Source organism: Mycothermus thermophilus, assembly GCF_041956435.1.
Source record: "Mycothermus thermophilus strain CBS 625.91 unplaced genomic scaffold VTJ04scaffold_5, whole genome shotgun sequence".
Taxonomy (NCBI): Eukaryota; Fungi; Ascomycota; class Sordariomycetes; order Sordariales; family Chaetomiaceae; genus Mycothermus; species Mycothermus thermophilus.
The window spans coordinates 439,326-456,628 of NW_027191431.1; the positions used below are offsets into that span (position 1 = coordinate 439,326).

General features: G+C 55.3%; 5 protein-coding genes across 5 annotated transcripts; 1 reads left to right on the top strand and 4 right to left on the bottom strand.

The window, feature by feature from the left end:
• Positions 1 to 3,930: 3,930 nt before the first annotated feature.
• On the bottom strand, positions 3,931 to 5,983 carry VTJ04DRAFT_7186 (uncharacterized protein; the record flags this gene model as incomplete). Its single annotated transcript, XM_069365485.1, has 4 exons — positions 3,931 to 5,242; positions 5,306 to 5,493; positions 5,766 to 5,827; positions 5,890 to 5,983. 4 exons carry the CDS (start codon positions 5,981 to 5,983, stop codon positions 3,931 to 3,933), a joined length of 1,656 nt encoding a protein of 551 aa, XP_069216515.1.
• Positions 5,984 to 7,148: 1,165 nt separating this feature from the next.
• VTJ04DRAFT_7187 (uncharacterized protein) lies at positions 7,149 to 11,078 on the bottom strand (the record flags this gene model as incomplete). The annotated part of the gene is made up of 1 exon (XM_069365486.1): positions 7,149 to 11,078. The coding sequence occupies one exon, from the start codon at positions 11,076 to 11,078 to the stop codon at positions 7,149 to 7,151; it is 3,930 nt and encodes a 1,309-aa protein (XP_069216516.1).
• A 302-nt stretch (positions 11,079 to 11,380) lies between these two features.
• On the bottom strand, positions 11,381 to 13,102 carry VTJ04DRAFT_7188 (uncharacterized protein; the record flags this gene model as incomplete). The annotated part of the gene is made up of 1 exon (XM_069365487.1): positions 11,381 to 13,102. The coding sequence occupies one exon, from the start codon at positions 13,100 to 13,102 to the stop codon at positions 11,381 to 11,383; it is 1,722 nt and encodes a 573-aa protein (XP_069216517.1).
• Positions 13,103 to 14,345: 1,243 nt separating this feature from the next.
• On the top strand, positions 14,346 to 15,281 carry VTJ04DRAFT_7189 (uncharacterized protein; the record flags this gene model as incomplete). Its single annotated transcript, XM_069365488.1, has 3 exons — positions 14,346 to 14,440; positions 14,528 to 14,611; positions 14,681 to 15,281. 3 exons carry the CDS (start codon positions 14,346 to 14,348, stop codon positions 15,279 to 15,281), a joined length of 780 nt encoding a protein of 259 aa, XP_069216518.1.
• A 181-nt stretch (positions 15,282 to 15,462) lies between these two features.
• On the bottom strand, positions 15,463 to 16,577 carry VTJ04DRAFT_7190 (uncharacterized protein; the record flags this gene model as incomplete). The annotated part of the gene is made up of 3 exons (XM_069365490.1): positions 15,463 to 15,743; positions 15,820 to 16,320; positions 16,379 to 16,577. The coding sequence occupies 3 exons, from the start codon at positions 16,575 to 16,577 to the stop codon at positions 15,463 to 15,465; spliced, it is 981 nt and encodes a 326-aa protein (XP_069216519.1).
• Positions 16,578 to 17,303: the final 726 nt, after the last annotated feature.

The following is a 17,303-nucleotide window of genomic DNA, read 5'->3' on the forward strand; positions in this document are numbered from 1 at the left end:
ATGAGCCCCGGTGTTTAGCTCCAGGGTACTAATGGAAAGGCCCTGGGCAATTCGCTGAATGCATTGGACAGTGAACCATAGTGCTTGAAGACTGGTGACTATTTTTGCGAGACCATTAGCCTTGCTTTTATCTTCGATCTCTTGTCGAGAAACTTGAGGCAGGAGCTGAGGGGTGACAATTGCTAGGGCATATAAAGCCCTCTCTGTTAGGGCGACCCTGCCGACCGATCCTGGAAGGAACTGCTCGCTCTCTCGGAGATCTCTTGTCTCGAAAGTAAAGCCCCCCATTCCAGCATAAAACCCGTGAACTATGGTCCAATCGGGCGGTCGAGGTAGCTTTGAAGGTGGACGTGCTTGTCCTTCGATATCCGCTTCAGCTGATGATTGTGTGGGATGTTGGATGCGGAAGATGGCGTTCATATTTTTCGCTATCCTTCTCGCCGTTCTCCATTGATACCACGCGTTCAATGCCACCTAGCATACGCAACAGCTCTGTTAGCTACGAACAACTAATAATGATTGCTGGATAACACGTCATTAAGCCGAGCAAGTTTTGAAACAGAGACGATCACATACTAGCTCTGGGGCGAGGATAGCACACAACATCCAACCGGCCTTGCGCAACGAGTTGATTGAGATCCAGCGCCTCGGATCCGACCATCTTCGTTCATGCTTTTGTTGAAGCTCGGGAATATTGATGTGAACAGGTGTCCAAACACATAGAATAAGCGTGGTGATACAAGAGGAAAGAATGCTGAACGTTCCTCGAAAGGTCGGCTCAGGGCGCCAAGCAGATATAAAATCCATCGTTGTCGTGTTGGTTGACATTCTTCCAGCTGACGGAGTTTGGTGCAAGAGAAAATGAAGCAGTATTAGAGAGTCGGATCTCGGGAACGCACCGACGAAACAAATACTTAAGGTGCTGGGAGAACAACCCACAATAATATGCATTCAAAAAGGGTGAACCCCTCCTCCAAAACTAGTCCCAGCTTCTCCGCTTGACGTCTCGCACACATTCACACTGGTTTTGCTCAAGGCTGAAACGCCTAGATAGGGCTGGTGTTGGGACACGGGGTTTGCACGCTTTCGGTAAGTCCAGATTCTGGTTTGCGGAGATCAACCTAAGCACCGAATCACAACCATTGTATGTACATACATACATACCCCACAGCTATCATCGTGACATGGTCGGGTGGGCCTGGGGCCAGCCCATCGTTCCTGTCATACCGGGCTCCTAGCTCCACTAGCCGCCGCCCGGAGCAGGGAGCCGACTACGGATAGCGAATGTATGTACCGTACGTACCACAGTATATACATACATGTTATGTTATCATTGGTGGCAAGGATGTCCCCAAAACGCAATTCTCAGCTGCACGCCCAGCACCCTGGTGAGGTTGGGCAACAACCTGGAAGGCTGAGGTGTTGGTGATTGATCGTGATAGGAAGGAGGGAGGAGGACAGTGCGGTCAGTTACGGCTCAGATCGGATTATCCAGATATTGGGGATTTGCCTGGTGAACGCAAGAGAAGCAGACTCTTTTGCTTCGAGCTTATAATAATTAACCATACAAGAACCTCCCTATGTCGCGCAGTTCACATGGTTTGGTTTGATAGGATTAATTAACAGCAAAAGTGGAGAGAATGATATCGAATTAATCCTACTGAGAAGGTATCGATCATGGAGATGGAGTATAAGTACCGCTCAATATGTACAATAGACCGCTTTGCTCTCTCCACCCCTGAAGCATAACGAGTGACCTGTCTTGGAAATCACTGCTCGATGTTATCTCCATACCTAAGGTAGATAAGCATCAAGACTCCGAGAAACACCATTCAACCACAGACTCGCTCCCAGAAGAATCCTCCGGTGTTGCCGGGTTCCATCTTTGACTGTCCCCATCATCTTCGTCAGGGAATCGGCGATACACACTTCGTGGCAATGATGAAGCTTCCCACTCAGCCCTTGGCCGATCGTAGTGAACCCCATAATGTTCAAGATGTATGAGCCGTTTCCGCGGCACGGGAACGCCAGCTGCATGGAACTGTATCTTCTCCGCATCTTCTGGGCTGGGTGTGTAGTAATCGACTAGCCCCAGCCATGCGTGGATCTCCCCGGGATGCGCAGGAACAGACATTAAACTCTCAAACGTAGTATTGTCCGCATTATCCCAGGGGTCTTGGTTGTTATTTGCCTTCTCCTCGGATTCATGATCCAAGCTGAATCTGAGGCTGCGGTCCCGGAAAGGCCCAACATTGTAGGCGCTGGCTGGTAGTAATGATTCACAGCTTTGGATGGGCAGAAGGGTAGTCGAGGAACGATAGCTCGCGTCCAGCGCCCTCTCTTCCTCCCAGACAATTGCGACACGCTTCTTTAAGTATGCTTGGGCATAGGTCTGAAAGAGGCTCACCTCCAACGGCGCCCGCCTCCATCCCGGCTTGTGCCCAGACAGGTTCGATTCCCCATGGCCAGTCGAGGGCCCTGGAGTATTAATGTCCACGATCATAAGCTTCGGCAGGCTCCGGAGACTCAAAAGCCCCGTCTTGGAGATCTGGTGCCATTTTGACGTAATCCGAAGCACTTGTAGTTCGGCGAACCCTCCTTCGGTTTTGGCACGTTGGCTCCAGCTCCAACACATCTTGTCGTTGAGGAGAGGTCCTCCTTCTGATTCCGCGTATTGAACGAGTTCCAAAACCCTGACGGGGAGGTAGGCGAGGCACTTGAGGCTTCGGCGCGAGTAACCCTCCAGATACTGGAGACGCAAGTGTATCAAGCAGGAATACATCAGGTCGCTAGGCAGTCCCAAGGTCCTATCCCGGATCGAGGTGGCAACGGCGGTGGAGCGCCTATACATTCCCACACGGAGTGTTCGTTTCTTATCATCGCCATATCGAGCGCCTGCCAAAGGCCGTTGCTCTTGCTGTGCCTTTTGCTCTTCTTGCACCCTCTCCTGGCAACGCTTGATAAGGGCCTCCCCGAGTCTAGCCCAGGAGTATTTGTCGGGCCTGCCAAATTCCGGAGCATGCTGTGAGTCCATGCCTTGAATGATATGACAAGCGCGTGTCGGAACAAGAAATCTGGACTTTGAGCCAAAAGAAGACTTGCTTCACGTCCCACTGCCACAATTGCCAAAGATAGCTATCGGGGAGCACGCAGAGCGCGTCAGGATCGAGCAGTTTCATGTGCATTACAAGTCTCCGCATACACATAGATGCGAGATCACGCGGACCTTTTCGTCTCTTCTTTGTGCTCCTGGATTGTCTGTTTCTGACGTCGTTGTTGTCGCTTTTCACGGGGTTCTCTCTTGACCCTCAATTTTGAACAAACGATTCAGGCCGTGAGGGGTCAGCACTCCCGGCCGGCTCACTGATGGAGCTCATTATTTGGCGATACGTTTCAGGATTATGGTAAAGGTAGGTAGCAGAGAGACGAGAAAAATGAAATGATGGCGGTTTGACGCTTTGATTTGAAATAGGTACACTTAGGTATTTCTTGTCGGTGTTGCGTTTTGCTGGGCGTTGTTTGCTGGTGCTTAGTCTGTCAAGGCCGAGCAAGTCCGAGATGCTTGGCATGCCCAATCTCCTCTGCCGTAAGCACGACTCGGCTTCTGAATCGTGCTGGGCCTTCGGGCGAGCCTTCCAGTTTGTCAGGACGCATGAAAGCCTGACGGCTTCTAGGCGCACACAACAAGGGAACAACATGGAGTTTGTTTATGTTTTCTCAGATTCTTTCCTCATCGAGTTCAGGAGAAGTGGACGGTACTTGAACACGAGGCTACTCTAGTTTGTAATTTAATTATCGATGCTCTCGTTGTCTCCACCAAGTTTGTTGTCTCTTTGGACCTGACAATCTTCACCCTGCATTAACTAGCGGTTCCTGTATGACAGTCCACATGCTAACGCACATCTCATGTCATCTCTTTTCTCTGTAAGCTTAGCAGCGACGGAAGAATTCAGTAAGTTTGGCTTGCCGGGGCCCCTGATTAGCGAGTGATGGCTCGCTTGTAATCTGGCGTCTTGTCTCCATGTTGTCAGCTGTCCTTGGTTCCCTTTTTTTGCCGCCGTCAGCAATGTCGTCATCCATGTATCTCCGATAGACAACTCGGCTGAGCCGCGCGGCCTCCCACTGAGGCGGGTCGGGGCACGGGTCGGCAAGCTGCTGATGCAGGTACCGGCGACGAGGCAGTGGGATATTCATCGCTTGTAGCTGTATCTTTGAGCCCTCTGGATCCGGACTGTTGTAATCAACCAGCCCAAGCCAGGTGCAAACTTCCCATGGGCGTGCAATGACGGGCGGATATCGAATGTCCTCCTCGAAGGAGGGGCAGGGGCCGGACTCCTCACCCTCTGGGTCGCGCAGAAAGGCTTCAGTTACCGAAGCTTTTCGGAGGCGATCGTCATCGTGTTCAAACCCATCTGGAGGAGCCTTGAGCCCGAAATAAGCATTGACGGGGCGCAACACTCCTTGGGCCGGAATTGGCAGAACCGGCACCGTGGACATATACTCCTCGAACATCTTAGTCATGTCTTCAACTTCCTTGGTAGAGGTATAGACACGGCGCCCCAAGTATGTTGATGCATACGTCTCGAACAGCGTCCGACCCAGTATCCCTGGCTCCCATCCTGGCGTTGGCCCCGACAACGGCGGTACACCTCGATGGCGCCACCTCCGGTTGATGTCGACAAGAAGGAGTTGCGGAAAGCTTCGGAGGTACGCTAGCCCATCACGCGAGATTTTATGCCACTTTGATGTGACCCGTAGAAGACGCAACTTGGCAAAGCCTCCTGCGTTCTCCGCAAGCCTACCCCAGTCTCGGCACAACTGGTCGTCCAAGAGAGTATCGCATTCGGGCTGCAAATACTGAACCATCTCGAGCACCGTGAGGGGAAGGTCTGCCAATGCGAGGAGCTCGACCCGCTCAAAGCGCTCGACATCCTCCAGACACAGGTGCACTAGGCAAGACAAGGAAGCTCTGCGCAAGATGGCGAAGTTTGTTTGCAGCACGGAATCGTTCGGGAAAACGCAGTCAAGGCGGTTGCTGCTGTTTACAAAAACTTGGAACTGGCGGTACATGTTCAAACAAGGAATCTGGTCCCCATCGTAACGATCTAGTTCCGCAACTTGTGCCGCGTCCCGGAGCAACCTCTCTCGCTCTTCTTGAACCCGGTGGTTTATCAAAGCCCCGCCCACACTTTCCCAGGCGTGGAATGACACGCCCGGCGATACGAATCCATTAAACTTGCAACTAAGCATTTATGTCTCAGCGTGGGCATGATCCAAGAGGATGAAGCAGTCTAAGAGAACTCACCCTGCCACAAGCCTCCACAACACCGCCAGATATCTCGCGGGTAGGGCGTAGACCGACTCGCGATCCACCAGGCGAAAGTTGCTTGACAACTTGAACAAACACATGGAAGCAAGATCACGGGGTCCTCTGCGTTTGGGTCTTGTGGGCAACGAAAAGGGAAAGGCGAAGGTGCTGTTGGCCTGGGTGCCCTGGCCAAACACAAATGGCGGGGGGTTCGCCGCCGAAGAGCCGGTGGAATCCATCGCGCAGAAGTAGAACACAATTTCAAGCGAGCATAGGGGAAACGGAGGATTGACGTCGGATCAAGGGATAACGCTGATGATGATGGTGATTGCTGGAATTTATACCTCCTTGGTCTTGTTGTGGTCCCGGTGCCTGACCTCCTGCAGCTGACCTGCGCTAGCCAGGGACATGTGGCGCCAAAGCGACCAGGCAAACCTTCAGAGCCACGCCGACTTACCAGAATGAGCAAGAGGGTATCAAGCGAGGAGACATTCGTGATAACTACATAGTCGCTCATCACTATCATGATAACTTCATGTGAAGTTCAAATAAACTCGCCCCGGTCCGACAACCCCACATACCCGGTCCCACATCGCCGATCCGGCCCCACCTCTCCGGCTGCCTTGTCCGATCGAAGGTCCGGACCGTCGCCTCATCACGTGAGATGGAGCCCATGTTTCGGCTCCCGTGGCAATGCGATTCGGGTTTAATTGCTTGCAGCCTCCTGGTCTTCGTCTTCATTAGGTGTTGCGAGGCGGAGTTTCGACTCCTCGTCGTCCAATGCGGCGTTATAGCTGGATACTTCGGACTCGTCGAGGTAAAGCCGCGCATCCATGAGACGTTTTATCGTAATATTGACCTCCTCTTCTACTGAGGCCATGCTTGTTCCTGATGCATTGCCCGCGGTAGCATCCGCCTGAGCCTCGACTTGCCTCCCGTGACAGTCATCTAAGCATGGCAGATCACTAGGGCGATGCCATTCACACGCCAGCAACGGACCGTTACAATCAGATGGAGGTGTGCGGGAAACCGAGGGAGACCCTTTCCTACGCTTTTTGTCCTGAGTGCATTTTCCTTTGCGTTTGTTATCTTGTTTTCTCGTTGCGTGTCCCAGGGGCATCGGCGTGTAGTCCTCTGTGCGATAGGATTCCGCATCCTCTCTGGAGCCGTCTACAATGTAGCCCCCCTGGAGGTCGTGAGGAGTGTCATCGGGAGAGTATGATACCCCAATGGCATAATCGTATGGCGACGGGACAACAATGGGCCACTCTACGGGGCTGGTTAGCAACACAAGCCCCACCGGACTCGTTGCAGTATTGTTATTTTGACTATTCAAAAGAATATTACTATTCCTACTAGCATCTAATTTTGAAAGATAAGACGTATTAATGAATAGTAAACAATACACAAATAATATAGTCCCCAGCATATAGTCAGTTGCAAAATAATCCTTTGAAGAAAAAAAATTATTTTGGCCCTTTTCCAGTTGAGCAACAACGTAGTAAGTATCGTGGAATGCGATAAACGTCTCCCTCTTAAGCAATGTTAAGTGTGACGGCAGAGAAAGGCCTCACGAGGGCGTGCCTGCGGAAAACCACTCTATTACTCAGAACTTTCGCGTTGCGAAAGGAAGAGGAAAGAGGGGAGAATGGGCACCAGGCTCGCGACCCAAGAAGTGCACGCGGGTGGGGCTCGCCGGTTAGGTTTCGGCGAGAGGACCCACTCCGTGGCAGCCTTAGGTTCAGCCCCACTCCGTCCAGGGTTAGGGTCGAATCATGTGACCATGGCGAAGCCATGCCGTCACATCACCCCCCCCTCGCGTGAGCCGCGTCCGCGCGGCTCAAGCGCGCCTCTTCCTCGTCTTCCGCCCTGCAGGGGAATTATCTACAGGTAAATCATCATCAGGAATATCCTCCAGGGGCTGATCTTCCGAGTATGCCCTCAGCCACACGCCCAGCCTCTTCGGGGGCCCCGCCGCCTCCGGATTCTCCTGATGGAATTTCTCGATCAGGTGCGGCGCGCCCTTGAAGTTCCGCGCAGGGTAATAAACCAAGTCCTCGTCATAACCAGCCCATTTCACCATATATTCCAGCTTCCCTCTCCTTATCCTCGAGGCGAGGATCTCCTCCACAACCCATTCCGGCTCTCCATCGATCTCCTCCGGCGGTTCGGGCTGAAGTTCCTGCCCGGGGAGCGGATCGCTCGGTGCTTTGCGCAGTCGGTCAGGCGGGAAAGAGTTGTGAATCTTCCAGGTGGGAGGGAGTTCCAGTTTATAGGAATTCCCTGCTTTGGCGAGGATTTTGAAGGGTCCTGCCATGGGGAAGTCCAGCTTGTCGCTGGGGCGGTTGGTACGCCAGTTGTGGTCCTTCTGCACCATCACCAAGTCCCCGATCTCGAAATCCTCCTCGCGCCGGTGGCGATCCGCCTGCTTCTTCTGTTTCTCCTGTGCCGCCTTGATGTGCTCCTGAGCCACCCGGACCGCGTCATGGATTCGGGAGGCCCATTCCTGAGCGTGCTCCCGGTTGAGTTCTTCCGTAGGATTGACGAAATGACGAGTGCGCTCTTCCCAGTCGTACGACATGCGCGGTGGGTATCCGGTCTCGATTTCCATTGGGGACAACCCCGTCGACTCGTGCGGGAGGACCGCCTGCGCGAAGTCCATCGCTGGCAGTAACTCGGCCCAATTGTCTTGGAAGTGATTGACAAACGGTCTTAGGCGCTGATCCAGGTATTGATTCATGATCTCCGTTTGCCCGTCGGTCTGCGCGTGTCCTGGCGAAGCAAGTCGGAGCTCAATCCCCAGGATACGGCAGAATTCGTCCCAGAACGCCGAGATAAATTGTGGTCCTCGGTCGGAAACGATCGATTCCGGGGCTCCGTGGGTTCGCCAAACGTGCTGGTAGAACAACCGCGCCATCTCCGCAGCGGTCGTGGTTCGGTAGCATGGAATGGAGTAGGCCCGCTTAGTCAATCGGTCGATCACCACAAATACCTGATCGTATCCTCCGCGGTCCTTCGGCATTGCGTGGAAGTCCATGGCGATGTGTTGCCACGGGCGTTGCGGGATCGGGAGCGGCCTTAAAAGACCCGGTGGTCGATCTCTCGGAACGTGACTCCTCCGGCACACCATACAGTTCCGAACGTACCGGTCGATATCGCTCATCATTCGTGGCCAAAAGTACTGTCGCGACACCAGGATTCTCATCTTGTTGCGCCCGGGGTGGGCCGTCGGCATCTGTTCGTGGAACTCGGCTAAAAGCTGAGTGCGAAGGTTCTCTTCCATCGGCACCACCAACCGGTTTCCTTTGAGAAGAAGACCATCTTCGCGAAGGTGCCAGTCTCGGGGATCCGTCCCGCGGGCCACCTCCCGGAAGCTTTCCAGCGACTCTGCGGTCCTGTTCAAGGTACAGATCCTGTCGATCAAAATGGCCCCGTGGAGTCGCTCTGTCGGAGCAGCTGCTGGGTCCTCCCCCTCCCCCAACGCCGCCACCGTCAGTCCCTGCGGGCTCGGGGGAAGCTCCTTGACAATCCTTGGGTCCAGCCTGCAGCTCGGTAAGAGGACCTGAGAGCGTTGTGCTTCCTGGATAGCTTTCTGGGTCGTCAAGGTTTCCGTTTTCCGGGACAGCGCATCAGCCGCTGCATTTTGCTTCCCGGGTCGGTAGATGATTTTGAAGTTGATGGCAGACAGGAATTCTGACCACGCCGCCTGTCTCACGTTGAGAGTCCTCTTGGTCATAAAGTATTGGAGTGCGTGGTGGTCCGTCAGGATCTGGATCTCATCCCTGGCGCTCAGCAGCTCCGGGTACCACTCCTCACAGGATCTCACAATGGCCAAGAGTTCCTTATCGTGTATCGGGTAGTTGCCCTCCGTTGCTGACATAGCCTTGGAGAAGAATCCCACCGGGTGCCACTCTTCTCCAATCTTCTGAGAGAGCACTCCCGCAACCACGCCGCCCGAAGCATCGGTCTCCAGGCGTGTCTCCCGCTCGGGGTCGAAGTGGGTGAGGACGGGGGTGCTCGACATTCGGCGCTTGATTTCCCCGAAGGCCTCCTCGCACTCCGGAGTCCACTCAAACTTCCTGTCCTTCTCTGTGAGCCGCTGGAGCGGACGAACCACCCGGCCGTAGTCCTTCACAAATCGTCGGTAGAAGTTGCAGAACCCAAGGAAGGACTGGACCGCTGGGACAGTCTTCGGCCTTTCCCAGGCTGTTACCGCCTCGATCTTGGCGGGATCAACTTCCACTCCGTGGGTCCCGACGATGTATCCCAGGAACCTGGTCTTCTGGACGTGGAACTCGCACTTCTTGATGTCCGCCTGAAGACCCGCAGCCTTCAGTTTTTCCAGGACGAGCTTGAGATGCCCCTCGTGCTCCTCAAGGGTGTTGGAATAGATGATAAGATCGTCTACGTAAGCCGTGACGAAGACGTCCAGATACTCAAAGATCTGGGAGTTGATGAAGGCCTGGAATGTTGCCGGACCATTGCACAGGCCGAATGGCATCACTCGGTACTTGAATTGGCCATATCGGGTCCGGAATGATGTCATCTCTTCGCTCTCCGGGCTCATTCGAATCCTGTGGAACGCTTGCCGGATGTCCAGCTTGGTGAAGTATTTGGCCCGTCCTAGCTGTCGAAGGGTCTCGTCGATCAACGGCAACGGGTAGCGATTCTTGACGGTCCTCTCATTGAGCTTCCGGTAGTCCACGCAGAACCGCCAGCTGCCGTCGGCTTTCCTTGCAAAGAGGACAGGTGAGGCGAATGGTGCCGAGCTTGGCACAATGAATCCCTTTTCCAGCGCCTCCTTCAAGTAGGTCTTAAGGGCATCCAGCTGTTCCAGGCTCATCGAGTAAAGCGGACTGGTCGGAAGTTCCGGCCCGGGTAGGAGCTCGATCTTATGATCGCAGGGCCGGTGTGGGGGCAACTGGTTGGATTCCTTCTTGGAGAACACGCTGGCGTACGGCTTGAGGTAGGGATGCCGTTCCACTACCTCCGCTACCCGCTTCCGGGTTTCTTCATCGTCACCTGGCAGGAGTTCTTCTTTCTTGGCAGCAATGGCCTTTTCCACTATAGAGATAGTGATAAAGCCAGTTTCCTCCGCGTGGTGCGGATGCGACCTCCTCCTCCGAGTCAACATTTCGAAGGACCTCGCGCTGATTGCCCGGATATGGATAGGGGTATCCATCTCCACAGTCTCCGCCTCACTCCCGGAAGAATCGCAATTCTCCCTCTCGTGTTTCGGGTAACAGCGTGACTTGGGGGATGCCGGGCTTGGTTCCCCCCTCAGGGCACGCTCCATTTTGCGATAGCCCTCGCGCCGGTCGTCCTCAAAGGAGGCTCCCACCCAGGTGGGAATCTTTCGTGGCGGCTCCTCCTCGGCCTCGTTCTTTTTGCCGAGTTCGGTCCTCTTCATGATGGTGAGGGTGCCTGCGCGCGCGGCTTCCGCGAGACGCCGGGCACGCTGCCGCTTTTGCCGTTCAATCTGCGCATCCATGGCGCGATCTCGGCGCTCCGCATCCGCCTGCTTGCGTTCATCGATTGGCGGCGCCACCAGGTACTCGAAGGGAATCGTGACGGCCCTGTTCCATTCTCGCGCGTCAGGACCGCTTTCGGGCGGCCATACGAGCTTCCTCCGGGCGGTGTCCAGGAGAACTCCTTGCTGGCCCAGCCACAGGAGCCCCAAAAGCACCTGTTTGCCCTTGGCCAGGTTACTTTCCTTCATCTTCACCCCCAGGAACCTCCTTCCATCCACCTCCATATTCCCGACAGTCATATGGGTCACCTCTCCAGCAGGTTTCCCTTCGAAGTCAGCGAGGGGAAGGGGGTTGTGCAACTTCTTCCGTGGAAGTCCCAGTCGGGCACGCAAGGTAGCTGCCACTTCCTTGTCAATCAATACTCCTGTTTCTGCTCCCGTGTCGACCAGCGCTTGCAGGGTCACTCCATATCCGTTGAGATCGATCGTAATTGGGATGGCGAAGCTCTTGTTTTTGTATTTCTCTCTCAATGCCAGACTATGGAGTACCACACGCAGGTCTATCTTGTCCCCTGGGAGGGAGGACTCATTCCCCAGGGTGCCTAGTTTTCCGACTGCGGCTTATCTTCCCCAACCGTCTCTGCCGTTTCATTGGCCTGAGTCAGCATCTGGATGGTGGCCGCCACGGCTTTGGGGCAGGCCGACTTGGTGTGACCCGTCTGTCCACAGGAAAAGCAACGACCCTCGTCCATGAAGCGCTGCTTCTCACCAGGAGTCAAACGTCCTCCCGGAGTGACGCTGCGGGTGACACTGCGGGGTGTGCCCGAGCCGCCAGCGGAGCTCTTGGTCGTGCTGCCCGAAGGGTTCGAGGACGAGCCGCCGCCCGAGGCCTTCGCCTTGTTCTTGGCACGGCTCTTGTCGTAGTCGTCCCGGATCTCCTCCAGCTCCAGGGCATACTGTTGGGCCAGGCGCTGATATTCGTGGAAGTCGACATCAGTGTCGGTCACCGCCGGAACCAGTGTCTTCCTCAATCCGGGGGTCAGCTTCTTGTGGAATTCACGCTTCCAGCGGGAGCGGTCGATCTTGGCCCGGATGACCAGCTGCAGGAACTTGCGGTGGAAGTCACGGAACTGCTCGCCCGGTTTCATCTTGAGAGCATCGTACTCATTCGCGGCGCGGTCCTCATCGGTCGGGTCGGTATAGTTGGCCTCGAGGAAGTCGAAGAGGGAGTCGAGGTCACAAACCGCACCCTCGTCGTCAGGAGAGAGCGATAGCAGCGGGTTCAAGTGGTCCGCGGCGTCGCCCGTAATCAGTGCGGTAACGTAGCCGAATTTGGTCGCCTCGTTCGGGAAAAGCTCAGGGTTACCCTCGAGCTTCCGCATCACCATCGCCTTCCAAGTGGTGTATTTCAAGGTATCGCTGCCGGAGAACTTATCCGGGTCGGGAATTTTGGCGGTCTTCCCGTACGCCTTCTTCTCGGAGTCGGTGGTTGTTTCCACTGACGGGATGGGGGTGGTGGTTTCGATGGAACGGTCGGTGCTGTTGCTCGCGGTTGCGAGTCGAATGTTCAGCTGCTCGATCTGACGCCTCAGGACCTCGGCCTGACGCTCGAGTTCTTGGATACGGGTGTTCTTTTGCTGCAGTGCCTCGAGTGTGGCGATTTTCTCGGTCAGGGCGTTCGCACGTTCCCCGAGGGCGATGGCCCGCTCGTTCTGGGTGTTGGCGAGCTGAGTGGTCTTCTCAGCGAGCTGCTTATTCAGACCGGTCACTTCGTCCCGGCACTCCTTGATCCTCGATTGTAAGAGGTCGGTTTCGGACTCGAGAGCTGCCTGGAGTGTGGCTGCCTCTTCGTTGGCGGCCTCGAGGTCCTCGCGCTGCTTCTCCAGGTCCCGAACGCGGGTGGTCAGAGCTTCCAGAAGGAGCAAGGTCGAATTATGATGATTCATCAGGTCGTACAGCAGGCTCAGTGCCGCATCGCGCTGGGCCCGGAAACGGGTCGCGGTCGGGTCTTCATCGTCTTCTTCGTACAGTTGGTCATCGCCGTAGGCCTCGTAAAGGGTGACAGCACGGTTGTGGAGGATGGAGTTGATGGTTCCCTCGTCGAGGTTCTTCTTGGCCTGTCGGCCTGTCCACTCGGGGATCGGGTCGGTCAGTTCCGCCGCGCCAGCCGCTGCCAGCGACTCGCGGGATTCGGGCTGCGCCAGAACATGCTTCTGCCAGCCGTCGTTGAACTTCTTGGTACGCCAATAGGCGGTCTCGTTCAGCCAGTTCGGCTCGTCTTGGCCCTCTTCATGGCCGGGGTATGGGGTAGCGTCGCGCGCCATTCTGCAGGAAACCGCCTTGGCGGGTCGATCGATTCGTCAGTCGGTCTTGACTTCTGTGGGTCGGTAGGATCCTGTCTTGGATGCCTGAGTCGGTGGGTTCCTGTCGTGGACACCCAAATCAGTCGGTCGGATATTGTAGTCGCCGTCGCCGGCCTGGGATAAAGGTGAACGCGAAAGTAATGTGACGGCAGAGAAAGGCCTCACGAGGGCGTGCCTGCGGAAAACCACTCTATTACTCAGAACTTTCGCGTTGCGAAAGGAAGAGGAAAGAGGGGAGAATGGGCACCAGGCTCGCGACCCAAGAAGTGCACGCGGGTGGGGCTCGCCGGTTAGGTTTCGGCGAGAGGACCCACTCCGTGGCAGCCTTAGGTTCAGCCCCACTCCGTCCAGGGTTAGGGTCGAATCATGTGACCATGGCGAAGCCATGCCGTCACATTAAGGACACAGTTTACTCTACCTGGTGAGTGTTCCGCGCCCTGTGGACTGTACAGCGTCACGTTAAGTTGTTCGCAGAAGAAAAACATGGGCTGGTGCTGGTTGACCGTCTGTGAAGAGTTGTCCAGAGTGGTAGTGCCATAGCTGTCCCGTATTTGGATGCCTTCATTGTCCCCGTACTTGATGACGGAAGAGCTGGTCACAGAACCTGAAGAGAACGCTTCCGCGTCTCCCTCCATGATCACCTCAGGACTTGGTCGTCTGATGTTGGGATCTCGTAAGGAATTTGGTTCCGGGGGATGGCAGTTGTCTGGGGAAAGCGGCTTGCTCGAGGTCCGCGCCTTTATCGGTTGCTTGCCGGAGCCTTGTGCGACCCTATGCCATACAACACCATGCATACGACCCTTAACTGCACTTTCAGATGTCAATCCCTTGCTGCATGTCCAATGGAAGCATTATGCGGCGAATTAACTCAATGGTATTCTGCACAATACGTGACATCCCAGTGAGGTTTGATGCGCGCAAGAGAGGTCAAAGAGCTGCATCTTGGAGCGGTGTGGCTGGTTGCCTTTTCCGCCTCAGATGCAGGGACTCGGTGTTGTAGTAATTCGTTAACTCTTACACAGTACTTCGGAAAGCTGCTGTGTAGGTACTTAAGACAGCCCTGATGTCGTGTTGTGTCCATTCAGTTTACCCCTGGCTTCAGAAGGTTGCTACACATGGCGCTTGAACAACATCGAACCTAGCTCCCAATTGCTTGACTGAACACCAATTGGATTGGATTCTCAACCTTCGAACCCTTTTCACAATGTCCTTCTTCAGTTGGGGGCAGGGGAAGGCACCGGATGGCAAGCACGGCAAAGGTCGAACTCCTGTGGCCGTCAATGTTGAAGCCATTGCTTCGTAAGTCGATTATTTTTCTTCAATCAGTAATCAGGCAGGATAGGAAAGATAAATACTTCAAGAAACACCATGTTGACTTGTTCATAGACAGGGATCGCTTCAAATGTTGGAGCTCAATGAGGCTGACGAGTCGGGGTACGATATGATCAGCTACCTCAGAGATCCCGAGGAGTAAGTAATTCTTAGTATCCCCAAATCTCCTCGGACGCTCTGAACTCTAACATCTGAGTGTATTCTTAGGTCCGGCGACCTCCAGCCACCACATGCTGGAAGTCCTGCTAATGAACTCGTCCTGCTTCCTAAGGAAACCAGCGCCACCCCCAACCCTGCCGAGTTAGACGAAGAAGTACCGTCAGATGAGGCAGGGACCAAGGGATTTTTCCCGGAGGTCAACGTGAACCTTTACACCAACGAAAACCACCGGTGGCAGATTGCCGACAACGCCGGCGCGTATGAGTACACCGGCCCGGCGTGGGACATGCCTAATTCAACAGAAGACCAGGCGCAAGAAGAACCTCGCGCTGTAGAGGTGGCGCATCTTGAAGAGCTGGTCCATATTGCAACGGCCTCCCATCCCAACATCTCGGATATCCAGGTCAATTCCTGGACGACTTCCAACTATGGCGTCCACATTGGGAGAAATGAGGGGTTTGTAGGGGAATACTCCGGCAGTAGTGATCCGGACGTCAACACATCTCGCGATGCACTTCAGGGAAGTCGCCAAAAACCCCGCGGGACTCAGGGAAAGCCGGTGTTTAGAATCAATCACTTCGGAGGGGGTAAGAACATGGGGTTGGAGATTGGAAAGAACTCGGGGGATGTTAAGGTTCGTCGAGTTTAGGGGTCTACCAGAGAACCGAGGTCAATGTGTACCAGTTCAGTCGTTACCGAAGCAATTTCATCATTTGGCTTCCGTACACAAAGTAATTCATAACATAAATTGTAAGCTCCTTCGGCCGTATGGATCCCCTTCGTAGCTACCTGGTACACAGCTCGTCTCATCATCCTACGTCACCCGATGCTTAGAACAGATCCTCCTTCTTGCGCTGCTCAAGCACCTCAATGGCGACCTGGGCAGCACGGACGCCGCTGAGCGCCATGGCGCCAAAGGTCGGGCCCATGCGGTTGGCCCCGTCGATCTCGGACAGCTCCATGCCGCCGACAATGAGACCGGGCACAATCTCGCGGGTGCCCTTGACGATGGCGTCCTCAGCACGCTGCATGTCCAGACCGCGCATGCCACCGAGCTCGGGCAGCTGCTTCATGCTGACAAGACGCTTGACGGAGAAGGCGCCGAAGGGGCCTTGGCTAGCGTTAGCAATTGAAGAAAATCGGGGACCAGGATGGAGAGAACAATAGGCAGGCTGGAAATGACTCACCATCATGGCCAGTCGTCGAGATCGTCAACGCGCTGTTAATGGTATTGGGGTCCATGCACGACTGGGTATCGTGGTTCAGCGACACCAGCGTCCAGTTGGTGACCACGCCAGCAACCCTCACACCACCCTCCTCGCGGGGGCGGGTGATCAGGTCCTCGACGGCAGTCGCGTTGAACAGCTTCACGTTGTCCATCGCCAGCACGCGGCTCAGCAGCGTAGACGTGAACAGCGCGGCGTGCTTGACCACGACGTAGTCGCCCTCATCCTCGTAGGGCACGCCGACGGCGCGCAGGAAGGCGTCGGCCGGCTTGCGCATCACCATGGCGCTGAAGAGCTGGCCGCCGAGCCACGCGCCGCCGCCGGGCGCGACGCCGCTCTCGATGATGGTGATCTTGAGATCCGGGCGCATAGTACCGAGGGTGAAGGCAGCCGAGAGGCCGCAGGAGCCAGCGCCGATGATGACCACGTCGGTCTCGGCGTGGTTGTCGAGGTCCTTGAAGTCTGGGATAAAAAGTTAGAAGATGGTGTGTTGGGTCAGGGGTAGGTGGAAACGGCATACATCGACGGGTCATGGCCCGCGACACCTGCGACTCGCGGATGGGGCCGAACGAGAAGTCATCCCAGTTGGCCATCAGGTCGGCCAGCTCCTTGGTGAGGTTGCCCTGCGCCTCAATTTCCGAAGCGGCATTGAGAGGCTTCTTAGGGCCGACAGCGAGCTGAGCGTGCTGCTGAGTGGGCGAGACAGCGGCGGGAGCCATGGTTGCGGTTGGTGCGGTTGCTCTGCTTGAGGTTAGGTGAGACCTAACGAGGGAGGGGAAAAAGGGAAGAAGCATGATCCTTTCGCTGGTATTATCCAGAGTCAAGTTGTGGCCGTATGATCTCAGCTGGATGGCCTGGGAAGGTGCCCATTCCACGCAAGCGATGTTGCTTGAAGTGGCGTGGACACCTCCGTGGGTTCTCCGGCACCGGCTATGCTTCTTGAGGTTTGTTACCTGATACTTGACTGATCATGTAGGATAAGGCACCACCAAAAGATTCATGGCTCCTTCGTTAGGTGAGGAGGGCGGCATGTTTACCGTCGGGAGTGTTGGACCTGTACAATGGTTAGATGTGAACATGACGAACAGGAAGGGGGTTGATGGATAGTATGAGCGGCTTTACGTGCGTAGTGGCCTTCAATTGGCAGCTAGGGATAGTTGATCGCTGAGTGCTTCGCAGCTAGGTATCAGGTGGAAGAAAGGTGAGAGGGGAAGAGATGTTCTCCTGATTATATAGGCCAGTCAATGACCCGATGACGTCGGCTCTTCACGGCACAACTGCACAGAAAACCCCACGAGTCACTCACCGGCAGTGAGTTCTTCATACTGACCGAAGCGCTTCCATTGGGATCGCGACGATTCACGATGCGGATATACAGTGGGGTCCGGCAGGGAGGTCCAATGACAAGATTGGACGACGTAGATCAACTGTAGGATCGATTGGCA